Source organism: Oncorhynchus gorbuscha, linkage group LG09 (genome assembly GCF_021184085.1).
Source record: "Oncorhynchus gorbuscha isolate QuinsamMale2020 ecotype Even-year linkage group LG09, OgorEven_v1.0, whole genome shotgun sequence".
Classification (NCBI taxonomy): domain Eukaryota; kingdom Metazoa; phylum Chordata; class Actinopteri; order Salmoniformes; family Salmonidae; genus Oncorhynchus; species Oncorhynchus gorbuscha.
In genome coordinates this window covers 39,486,833-39,499,388 of record NC_060181.1, presented here as the reverse complement: position 1 = coordinate 39,499,388, position 12,556 = coordinate 39,486,833, and the positions used below count along the sequence as shown (strand labels likewise).

Below are 12,556 nucleotides of genomic sequence, written 5' to 3'. Positions count from 1 at the left end.
ACACAACCCAGCATAGCAACCACTTAGCAACAATTATCTCCCTGGGACGTCCTATCGTACTGTACTGTATGTGTGTTTGTCTCTCTGCTGGTGTCTGTAGTGCAAAATATGGATTCCGCTTACATTAGACAAAACATGCATAAACTTATGTTGGAAGCATGAGGGTATTGATAACAAATTGTGCGCCTCATGCAGAGGAAAGACAATCACTTCCCCTCGACGACTTGACCACTAGCGGCCTATTCCTCACCCGGACCTGACGTACCGTGTTATTAAACCTCACATGATGCATTCTCACTTATCATCTCACTCTCATCCCCTCTTCTCTCCCCTCCCCCTCTCTCCCTCCCTCCCTCCCCTTCAGCAAACTAGATGCCTTCATCTATGACGCGGCTGTGCTAAACTACATGGCGCGGAAGGATGAGGGCTGTAAGGTGATGACCATTGGCTCGGGCAAGGTGTTCGCCACCACGGGCTACGGCATCGCCCTGCATAAGAACACCCGCTGGAAACGCCCGGTGGACTTGGCCCTACTGCAGCTGGTGGGAGACGGTGAGGAGAGAAAGAGGAGTGGGGGAGAGATGGACGAGGGAGAGAGGGATTGGGGACAGGCAGGAGAAGTTGATAAATGTGCTGGCTTGTTAGTGGCGGGCTGGCAGCATCAATCTATCTCTCTGCTTTTGGTGGTGGATTGAAGTGAGAGAAAGAAAAAGCACTTTCCTGCAGTACTTACTGCTTAATTCAGTTGAATGCTGTACGTATATTCACGGTTTTACAGTTTCTCCTACATACTGTTCATTTTACAGTAGACCTACTGGTAATTGCCAAAATAAAGAAAACACCAACATAAAGTGTCTTAATAGGGCGTTGGGCCACCAACAGCTTCAATGCACCTTGATCATACATTCTACAAGTGTCTGGAACTCTATTGAAGGGATGAGACGCCATTCTTCCATGAGAAATTCCATCATTTGCTGTCTTGTTGATGGTGGTGGAAAACTCTGTCTCAGGCTCTGCTCCAGAATCTCCCATAAGTGTTCAATTGGGTCGAGTTCTGGTCTGAGATGGCCACGGCATATGGTTTACATGGTTTTCATGCTCAACAAACCATTCAGTGACCACTCGTGCCCTGCGGATGGGTGCATTGTCATCCTATGGGGGCATAGCCATGGTAGCCAAAATAATGGCCTGCCTAGTATTTTTATGTGCGACCCTAAGCATGATGGGATTTGAATTGCTTAATTAACTCAGGAACCACACATGTGTGGAAGCACCCGCTTTCAATATAGTTTGCATCCCTCATTTACTCAAGTGTTTCTGTTATTTTGGCAGTTACCTGCATGTCTAGTGTCTAGTTAACTTATAGTGCATGAGGACTGTAGGCCTAATCTGGGTCTGTGCAACCACCCCAGAATGTTTCACTTAATCATCACGTTATACGAGGTCTTAAAGATTCCATGCATGTATTCTCCCAGTGCTGTATCATATTTTGTATTGTTCATGTTACAATTGGTGTTCCTATTATGGGACTTTTTCTTTCTAATGGATCTTTTTTTCTGTCACTCAATTTGCTCTGGTTCTGTGATTTAAAAGGCCCGGTTGCAAGAGGATGTGGCAGCTCCGTCTCAGTTCAGCCGTCTTTGTAAAGATCTCAAAGCGGGGTTATGACGCCCTGAGTTCAGGCTGCTGTCGTGATTTAGGATAGAATGTGAAAAGAGAGCGGGGGACGGTGGTGCTTATTGAAATATGATGAATGAGATTAGGAGTCTGCCACAGTTTATGATCATGCAAATTAGAATCCATTGTTGAAAACACAATTGGCAGTTAAGTATGGTGATTTTCGTGAACCAACATTTGCACTTCACTTTTTTCCCCCCTCTACTAGCACTGACTTTGCTGATAGCTACTTTATTGAGGAGGAATGTACTTACTATGACTGAGATATGTGGTTGTCTCACCCAGCTATTTTAAGATGGTTTCTTCTAACTGTAAATCACCCTGCATAAGAGTGTCTGATAAATGGCTCAAATGTAAATGTCAAAATGTCATCAGACAGATCACTAACTCTCTGATTGTGAATTCTTAGCTACACATTCTTGGAAGAATATTTTTGTTTGGTAGAATCCTTTTTATTGAGTTTTATTGGAGTGGATTATGACATTCCAGTCAACATGGTTAATTCCTGTTTTTCTAATCCATGTACCTTGGGCTTTTCAATTGGGTGTCCCACAAGGGGAAATTAACCTAAGGTTAATATAGTTGAATTTTTCAGTGTTATAATGAAAAGGGATTTTAAAACTTCCTTTAAGTAGCTCATTTTGCAATGCAGAGGGCTTTAGCTCACAGATGTGGCTGTCATTTCAATGCACGTTATCTGCTCTCCACTGAAAAGCTCTGGCTTTTCCTTCATTATTCCTTGACAGTGTAACAGTTGTTTTTGATAAGGTACTAATGATTAGTGTGCGGAGTCCTATCAGTGTCCGCTTCCTTTCATCTTGAAGCAGTGTCGGGGTCACTCTTAGCATGGGACATTCTGTATCCTGGCCATTTCAGACCTCCATCAAAGCTGTGGAGCTTCTATCTCTCCTCCTCTCTGTCTCTCTCCCTGTCTCTCTCTGTCTCTCTCTCCCTCTGCCTCTCTCTCACCCTCTCTCCCTCATTCTCGCCTCGCCCCCCGCCATGCAACATATCTCCCAGCTCCACCCTTTCAGGTATAAAACACTGCTTGTCTCATAACAAAGGCAGATAACACCTTCTCGTGGTTTTTTATTTGCCTCCCGGCCCCTCTTCTCCCCCCGCCAGACGAGATCGACATGCTTGAGCGCCTGTGGCTCTCTGGGATCTGTCACAACGACAAGATTGAGGTGATGAGCTCCAAGTTGGACATCGACAACATGGCGGGCGTCTTCTACATGCTGCTGGTGGCCATGGGGCTCAGTCTGCTGGTGTTCTCTTGGGAGCACCTGGTGTACTGGAAGATCAGGCAATGCCTGGGCCACTCCGGAGGCATGGACTTCCTACTGGTCCTCAGCAGGGTGAGTCACTGACTGGTGTTGGTGGTGGTGATACTGATGCCCCCTGGTGGTAGTGGTGGTGGTGATACCCCTGCTGGTGGTAGTGGTGGTTGTGATACCCCTGCTGGTGGTAGGGGTGGTGGTGATACCCCTGCTGGTGGTAGTGGTGGTAGTGGTGGTAGTGGTGGTGGTGATACCCCTGCTGGTGGTAGTGGTGGTAGTGGTGGTAGTGGTGGTAGTGGTGGTGGTGATACCCCTGCTGGTGGTAGTGGTGGTGGTAGTGGTGGTGGTGATACCCCTGCTGGTGGTAGTGGTGGTAGTGGTGGTGGTGATACCCCTGCTGGTGGTAGGGGTGGTGGTGATACCCCTGCTGGTGGTAATGGTGGTAGTGGTGGTGGTGATACCCCTGCTGGTGGTAGGGGTGGTGGTGATACCCCTGCTGGTGGTAGGGGTGGTGGTGATACCCCTGCTGGTGGTAGTGGTGGTAATGGTGGTAGTGGTGGTGGTGATACCCCTGCTGGTGGTAGTGGTGGTAGTGGTGGTGGTGATACCCCTGCTGGTGGTAGTGGTGGTAGTAGTGATGGTGGTACACCTGCTGGTGGTAGTGGTGGTAGTGGTGGTACTCCTGCTGGTGGTAGTGGTGGTAATGATGGTGGTGGTGATACCCCTGCTGGGGGTAGTGGTGGTAGTGGTGGTGATACTACTGCTGGGGGTAGTGGTGGTAAGGGTGGTAGTGGTGGTGGTGATACCCCTGCTGGTGGTAGTGGTGGTAGTAGTGGTGGTGGTGATACCCCTGCTGGTGGTAGTGGTGGTAGTAGTGATGGTGGTACTCCTGCTGGTGGTAGTGGTGGTAGTGGTGGTGGTGATACTCCTGCTGGTGGTAGTGGTGGTAGTGGTGGTGGTGATACTCCTGCTGGTGGTGGTGGGGGTTGTGGTGATACCCCTGTTGGTGGTGGTGGTAGTGATACCCCCAGTGGTGGTAGTGATGGTAGTGGTGGTGGTGATACCCCTGCTGGTGGTAGTGGTGGTGGTAGTGATACCCCCAGTGGTGGTAGTGATGGTAGTGGTGGTGGTGATACCCCTGCTGGTGGTAGTGGTGGTGGTAGTGATTAGATTAGTGTGATGACTCTTGTTTTCCATTAAGACGTATTGGTATTGAATGAATCACCTTCAAGTAAAGGTGATAAGCTGTTATGATTTACATGGCCCCGCCATTCAACGCACTTAATCGATAATTGTTGCCTATCAGTCTTTTAAAGCAGTAAATTACTTAGTATTAGACCTGTCACAAGTTCTTCTTCCACCCTCATTAGTATTTTGTGGTTAGAGTCCACCTCCCAGAGTACAGAGTAGAGATATTGCCTAGAGCAGCATCAGCCATATTCATGGCACGTCACATTTTATGCTGGAGGGGAGAGAAAGGGCAGATTATTCAATCAATCAATCAAATGTATTTATAAAGCCGTTTCTACATCAGCAGATATCACAAAGTGCTGCTTCTTTTTTTTAAAGAGTCAGTTGTGACTTAGTGTTTGAGCAGGGCAGTGGGAGCTCCAGAGTACACAGCACACGAGGTGGTAGTTTAAAAAGATCAATTGAACTGAAGCTTCAGTGCACCATAAATGCAGACACTGTGGTAAGTGTATTCAGTCTTCTATGGGGACACATTTCTGCCACAACATATGTACATATGGAACCTAGTTTTACGAGACTTACCAAACTCACATGTTTTTAAGCGACTTTCATAAGTATCAATATTCTCATCAAGGGATACTGGGTGGTTGTAGTTTGCTAGATGTATCCTAATGAGCTTTCCCTTCCCTCTCTACCCAGGGTATGTACAGTTGCTGCAAGTTTAAAGATGAAACCATCTCTGGAGGCCTAAAAAACACACTTCCCCTATATCATAGTGTTCCCACAATGCCGCCTCCACCCCAGTCCCACATCTCAGCGGCTGTAACCTGTAACACCACTCTTGCTATGGTGCAGCAGCAGCAGATGCATCAGCAGCAGCAACAACCGCAAGCATACAGCATGCCTCCCACTGCATCTCCTCCAACTACTGGGCACTCTGCAATGGCCATTGGGCCATCAAACAGTCCCCTTACGGAGGGCCCTATGCCGTGCTCCACTTTTCTGCCTCGTCATGACCGCAGATTGGCTGTGGTAGACCGCTGGAACCGTCCCAAGCCCAGCACGGACAAGCCTATTGGTGGCAGCGGTGGGATCCCAGACATGGCACAGTTTCAACAGGGCTTGCCCCCTCACTGGGCTGGGGGAGCCAGTGGAGGGGACGGGGGCCTGGATGAATACAAGCGATATTATGGCCCGATCGATCCAGAGGGCTTAGGGGCAAATGCTGACCCACAAACAGGTGGCTCTCAAACCCCCAAAATGAACCAGAGGGGAACAAAGTCCTCAGGAATGCCACGGCTACCTTCTAAAGGACCTCCCCCTTGGCACTTCATGTCCAAGCCCCCTCTAGCGCTCCCCTCATCCCCACATCGGCCTCTATTTTGGAGAAGAGGCAGCCTCCCTAAAAGAAAGGGCTCCGGGGGGCCTCTGTATGAGAACATCCTCCCCCTGGGGAGAAGAGGGGGAGGGCGGTACGGTGCAAGGGATGGAGGTGGCAGGCGAAGCCGTCGCCCTCCCCCACTCCTTTTGCCTGTCCCTATCTCGTCCCCTGCCCACACTACACCTACCACTCCCTCTCACTCCGCCCTCTACACCTCGAGCTCCTGCTCCTCCACCTCATCCAGTTCATCCTCGTCCTCATCCTCCGTCTCCCTCTCCCGCTCCAACTCACCCTCATCCTCCAACACCTCATACACATCGTCCCAGAGTTTTAAGTACAGGGCCGGCAGTAGAGATGTCGAGGACATCTACGACTCTGATGAGCTGACAGAGGAGTCTAGCCTCCTGCTAGTACGGAGAAAGGGCAAATCCCGACGCATGTCCTCTCGCTCACTGCCTTGCAGTCCGCCCCCTCCACCTGTGCCACCCCGCAAGCCTCGTCTACAGTATGAGAGAGAGAGGGCAGGGAGCCAGCTAGCCCAGCTGCAGGAGTGGTGGGCCTCCTGGGGCGAGAGAGACAGATGTAGAGGAACAGGAACCAGGGTCGAGGGGAAGGAGGAGAAACGGCATCACAAAGAGAGCGAAAGGGAGAGAAAGAGGAGGAAGAAAGGGCGGAAGAAAAAAAAGAGAGAGGAGAAGGAGAGAGAGCGGGAGCGCAAGCGGCGTAAAGTGAAGAAGAAGAGGAAGAGAGAGGAGAAGGTGAAGAGAAGAGACCGGGGCAAGCGGTCAGAGCACGAGGAGGGAGGTGGTGAGCAGAGAGGGCAGCTCAAAGCGATAATGCAAGAGGCCTACTCCTCCTACCCGGCTCCGAGGCGTGACTCCATGCGGAAAAAGAGTGAAGGTTCTATCAGAAGTTACGGATGGGATATTCCAAGGGATGAAGAGAGGAGAGAGAGAGAGGATAAGGAAAGAGATGATGGAGATGACACTAGAGGCAAGGAAAGGCACAGAAGTCCTCACTCTCGCCACAGGCATGCAGATAGGCCTTCCAGTTCCAGCAAGCAGTACCAGAGCTCCAGTAAACCCTCAACCGCTGTCAAGTTCTGGGGAGCGGGAAACCCATCGTCAGAGACTCCTTCATCTGCATTCGTACCACTGATCCCTCTCTCGTCCAGGCGCAGGAGTAAGGGTTCAGATAGAGAGGCCCTAGGGAAAGAAGGGGAGAAGCGCCCCCTGTTGGGAAGGAATGAAAGAGTGGAGGTTCACACCAAAGAAGGTCTGTCGTTTCATGAGTGGGATTCCGAAGATGAGGATGACGATTCTAAGGAGCAAAGGAGAAAAGTGGAGCAAGAGACGAGACACGAAAGAAGAAGAAGGACCGCATCAGAGTCTGAAAGGGAACGCGATAAGGTGGTGGGCATCTATTCCGACGACGACGGCTCCTCGGGAGAATTCGGAAAGTTTGAGAGGTACTGGGATGGTCATGAGGGTAGGGCGGTTGGAGGCATAGGAGGGGGAGGTTGGTTTTTTGGCACTTATCCCGCCAGAGAAAAGGCTGGCAGCATAAACAGTAGGGATGACTCGTTACTGAGGCATGGGGAGGAATGGGGAGGAGCGGGGATAGCAGGGGAAGGTGGCTGGGGATCAGGTGGAGCCTGGGGTTCAAGAAGGATAGGTGGTACGAAGTGGCCTCCACCTCCATTGACACCACCAGCTCCTCGAAGATACTGGTCCGTGGACAAGCTTCCCGTGAAGGAGGAGAAGAAAGGGAAAAGGAAGGACAAAGGGCGCGGTAATGTGGCTTGCAACTGCCAATCTGCCCTCGAGCATCAACACGCTCACTCTAAGTGGGCCAAGGTGAGCTCTCGTAGCCAGGAGGAGCTATTTCTACACTGTCAACGTTTTGGGAGCAGCGCCAATTCCAAAAGGCATTCCTCCAAACCCGACGGGACCCCGAATCAACCCATATCGGGAAGCCAGTCCAACCTCAGCATCCAGCGAACACAGCGGACGGACCGCATACGGCAGTCCTCTACATCGCAAGCCCTCATCCCCTCCCTCCCTCCACCAACACTCCCAGCCCTTCCTGCCCCTCCTTCTGCATCCCATCCCATCCACGTCCCTCTTCCCACCTCGTCCTCTTCGGTCTCATCTCCCTCTGTAGTATCCTCCACCCCAGGCGCCCCCCAGCCGTCTTCTATGGCTTCTGCTAGTGCCAAACTCCTGTACCAGAGACTGCGCTCAGTGCCCCAGCCCCAAAGGTTACAGTCACCTCACCTGCCCCTCAAGGCCAAGAGCCTCTGCTCACGGAGGGGGTCCGCACACTTCTCCAGTGTGGAGAGCGAGGTGTGAGGCGAATCATAGACACCTACCTGGGTAGGAACCGCTGACCTATTCAGAAACGTTGGGTCATGACTGTGTGGCAACAGCAGTCCTGTAACTCAGCCCCCTACAACTCTTGCACAACCCCCATTGTCCAGTGAGAGGGAGTGCACAGCAATGTCATGTTTACTGGGGCTCTCTTCATTCCGGTCAGAGTATCTGAAAGACTACATGTATAGTTGGTTCAATGAAATTGGTGTCCAAAGTGGGATCTCAGAAATGGGGCCGTCCTCTTGACACAGCGTGTCTTTGGGTATTGAAGTGAAGTGGTTATTATTGTGAAATTATATTTGCTCTTGAGGGCTCAGGTACTCATTCATAGACCTCCCTACTGATGGCTCCAATGCAGAAACATTTGATTTACATCCCTTAACATTAACCCCTAACTTTCCTTTAACTTTCACAGAACTGTGAAGTCTGGGGTCATGTATGTTCTATATTTCACTTTTAGGGAGAATAGAATAGCAGCTAGCCCTCTCTGTTTTCCCCATTCACCCTCTCAAACTCATATTTGATATTCTGTGCGTCTGTGTTTTACTGTGTTTGTATTCTTGACAACAGGGTAAGTCGACTGTGACTGACCTTATACTGTGCCAAACTTCAGTGGAGCTTACATACAATGCTGTTTCGTTTATACCACAGGTACTCTCCCATTCATGTCCCTCTTGAGCAATACATTACCTGCACACCAACAGTTCATGCATTTTATATTTTAAAAAGGTTAGTTTACTATGTGTTATTATAATATGAGACAAATGTATTAATTATGACAAAATGTAAGCACTGTGCTGTACTATACTGGGTACACGCAAAACGTTTTTCAACTACCTAATGTCATTGGCAGCCTTTCCCCCCATAAGACAGAATGTAGCCTTGACCTAGTCTGCTGCAACGATGAAGACACTTTAAGATTGTTGCATTTGGGGGGGGGGGGGCACTATGTGGAAAACCATTGGGTAAATTCTAGATTGAATTGTCGGACATGTGGCCGCACAGATGGTCAGAATGAATTCTCTGTGTCCCAGTAATGATGTCAACATGATAGGTGCCTAAAAGATGCTACCAGAGATGCGTTTGTAAATCTGTAATCAAGAGCTAGCTTATTTATAGCAATTTGACTGCAAAGCTGATACCTGCATAGTAAGGCGTACTTTCAAATCAGCCCGTTATCCACCCACCTTTAGCATTAGCGTAAGCAACAGGAAGTTGAGTAGCGGAGAGTGAATACTGCTACGACTGCATGTTGTCAGTCACCCACAAGGCTAGTTCCATCTTCTCCATATAGTCTGTTCGGTTCATTCGTCTGTCTGCGACTGCATCTGAGCCATACTTCAGCGGAAGAACAAAAAAATGTAACACAAAATTGTGTCGTGTAAAGTTTTGTCTGCATTTCTTTGAATATCTAGATGTATATCACATATATATATATTTGTGGAGTTGGGTAGCATTAGATCAATTATTGTTCAGCATCTTGATATGAGGATATTGTTTATCATTCCAGTGCCATTAGATAAGATTTGAAGGAAAAATGCACCCACAACTGGGAGTGCTGGCTGTTGCTAATAGTATAGTTTCTCATTCTTGCAACCTGGCTAACCCAAGAGCTATAGGAACACAATGGAAGCAGTGCTTTGCTTGTTACAATCAACAGCTTACAAGAATCCAATGATGAGGCTAACCGTGGGCGAAATGTTACCTGCCAAGGTATTTGTACCACAAATGAACCGAAATATCTGCCCCTTATGTCTATTTGTTGTGTTGATGAGTGTCTGCAATTGTAAACTGTTCTTTTTAATCGGTGAATATTTATTTCATCTCAATAATAGCATATCTATATCTAATAATATATTTCAAAGGTAAGATATTATACGTTAAGTTTTGTCTACTAAATTGATAGTATTATCTCGGAAGTTGTATTTTTGTCTGTCCTCAAAACCCAGTGAAATCAGAGACCAGTACTTAACTATGTTCTTACTGACCAACAACCACGATTAGTTAACAATGATGTGACTGAGGTGTGTGTCTGACGACCGTGTCACTGTAGTAGTGTGAGTATGGGCCTTGGCTGTAAACACGTTATTAATAACTATTGAATTCTAAGGTATTTTACCAGGGCATAGCCTGTCCAACAACATGACTGTCTGGTGAGATACTGGGGCCTGGAATCCAACTGGACCAATGTGTTGAGGTGTACAGTGACATCTTTACACACAATATAGCCTAGCGGGCATCAAATGGCTTTTTTTTGTTGCATCATGCAGCAGTATACTATCCATCGTGAGCCATACCAGGACTGTGGTGTGTGCTTTCACTCTGCAAAGATGCATCTGTCGTGCTGAACTCAACAAAAACACTGTGTTCCTCCATATTAATCCCCACTGAAGCGCCCGGTCCAGCGCTGTCTCTATCCGCTAGCCCGGCGCGGTCTTTACGCCACACTGTGTCCCAGACGGACTTGCACTGCGTCACTGTGTGAGAATCAATGTGCCATACTGGAGCAGAACACAGTGGTCATGTGCTGCAAGCAGAACAGAATAAAAAATAATTTTCATATTAAAACCTGTTCCGTCCGTTTAGATGTGTCTTTGTGTCGGCGTCAGAGGAGCGGATGCGGGTGGGATGATTGGGAAAGCATGGAGAGAGAAAGTTATCTGTTCACATTTCTCCACGAGGACATGTTGTTGCGGAACACAGCCTGTCCTTAGGGAAGTACAATGTTTTATCACAGCAAGTGACACCGTAAGATAGGTGTTCTCATTCACACACAGAGGCACCACATGAACATGGTTCGCGTCCAGGTCAATTCTTTTACAGGTCATTTGTCATATGCACAGGAACACGTACGCGTGGTGTTCGCATTACAATGAAATGCTTACTTGCAGTTTCACCTCTCAACGATGCAACAACGATAAGATTAGAATTGTGGTAAATTGAAACAGAGGTCCAAAGTGTTGACTGAAATGTTGTTGTTTTTTACTATGTACTAGCTCTGGATGATGCACACTCATACACACATACGGACTTATATGGAAGCTCATTAATGCCATAACACATTTAATTGAGATGGAGCTTCTCAACAGATCTTGGAGCACTTACAGTACAGTGCATTGTTATGAGATGGCTGGGGCCACTATTAAACACCTTAATGGAGGTTGGTTGACAGCCATTTTGTGCCAGAGTGCCTTTCTACCATCAACCCTCACCGTGAGGAGATCAGTTATCAACCACCCAGTTGAAGTTAAAAATGATTAGTTGGATAGTTTATAACAGGTATTCCCAAACTGGGGTACGGGGTACGCCAAATAAAAATGTGATTCACGTTTTTTTTTAAATAAAACTATAAATATATTTTTTAATTCACATTTTCAAACAGTATGTTTATATTTTCCAACGGGGCTATACATTTGGTTGATGTTTTTTTCACACCTGAGTAGCCTCGTTTCACTGCCAAAAATAAAATGAAACCATCTAGTGTTCAGTGAAATAACAACACAATGTCAAATACAGGTAGCCTAGTCAAATAATTAACATCCAATCACATTAACCGTTACTCTCTCGCGGGAAACCTTCACTCTTGCGCAGACATTTGGAAACGAAACATGACAATTTGAAAAATAAGCCACGGGAGTTTTTTGAGTGAGAATAAAGACGACTTTTGAGTAGTAAGACATGTAGAAAAGCAACAGATACCATTAATAAGAAGGGGCTAGAAGCGTCTTATATGGTGAGCTACCGAGTGGCTAGTACAGGCAAGCCCCATACTATTGTGGAGGACTTCATTCTTCCTGCTTCCGCGGATATGGCTGGGACAATGCTGGTGGTAGCGCGTGCAAGCAGTTGCTCCCAACGTCACATGGGTACACTGCAGCATCCACCGAGAGGCTCTTGCTGCCAAGGGAATACCTGGTAGCTTGAAAGACATTTTGGACGTAGTGAAAGTGGTTAACTTTGTAAAAGCAAGGCCCCTGAACTCTCGTGTATTTTCTGCATTATGCAATGATATGGGCAGCGACCATGTAACACTTTTACAACATACATAAGTGTGCTGGTTATCAAAGTATTGACACACTCTTTTGAATTGAGAGACGAGCTTAAAGTTTTCTTTCCTGACCATCATTTTCACTTGTCTGACCACTTGCACGATGACAAGTTTCTCACATGACCTATCTGGGTGATGTTTTTAATCTAGGATAACAGGGACTCTCCGCAACTATATTCAATTGTCGTAGGTGGAAGAAGGTGAGGACCAAGGTGCAGCGTGGTACGCCGGAGTGAAGGGTGACTCTGGCAGCGCCGGAGTGAAGGGCGACTCTGGCAGCGCCGGAGTGACGGGCGACTCTGGCAGCGTCTGACTGACGGGCGACTCTGGCAGCGCCTGACTGACGGGCGACTCTGGCAGCTCTTTACTGACGGGCGACTCTGGCAGCTCTTTACTGATGGGCGACTCTGGCAGCGCCTGACTGACGGGCGACTCTGGCAGCGCCTGACTGATGGGCGACTCTGGCAGCTCTTTACTGACGGGCGACTCTGGCAGCTCTTTACTGATGGGCGACTCTGGCAGCGCCTGACTGACGGGCGGCTCTGGCAGCGCCTGACTGACGGGCGGCTCTGAGAACCTGGAGGGAGGAGATGGAGAGACAGCCTGG

General features: G+C 48.3%; 1 protein-coding gene across 1 annotated transcript in view; it reads left to right on the top strand.

Annotated features, from left to right (window-relative positions):
* Positions 1-10,426, top strand: part of LOC124043568 (glutamate receptor ionotropic, NMDA 2D-like) — a 56,520-nt gene extending 46,094 nt beyond the window's left edge. The window contains exons 12-14 of the mRNA XM_046362281.1: positions 365-552; positions 2,803-3,035; positions 4,848-10,426. Of these exons, the coding sequence (XP_046218237.1) occupies positions 365-552; positions 2,803-3,035; positions 4,848-7,880 (3,454 nt within the window). The 3' untranslated portion in view covers positions 7,881-10,426. The remainder of the gene's footprint in view (positions 1-364; positions 553-2,802; positions 3,036-4,847) is intronic.
* Positions 10,427-12,556: the final 2,130 nt, after the last annotated feature.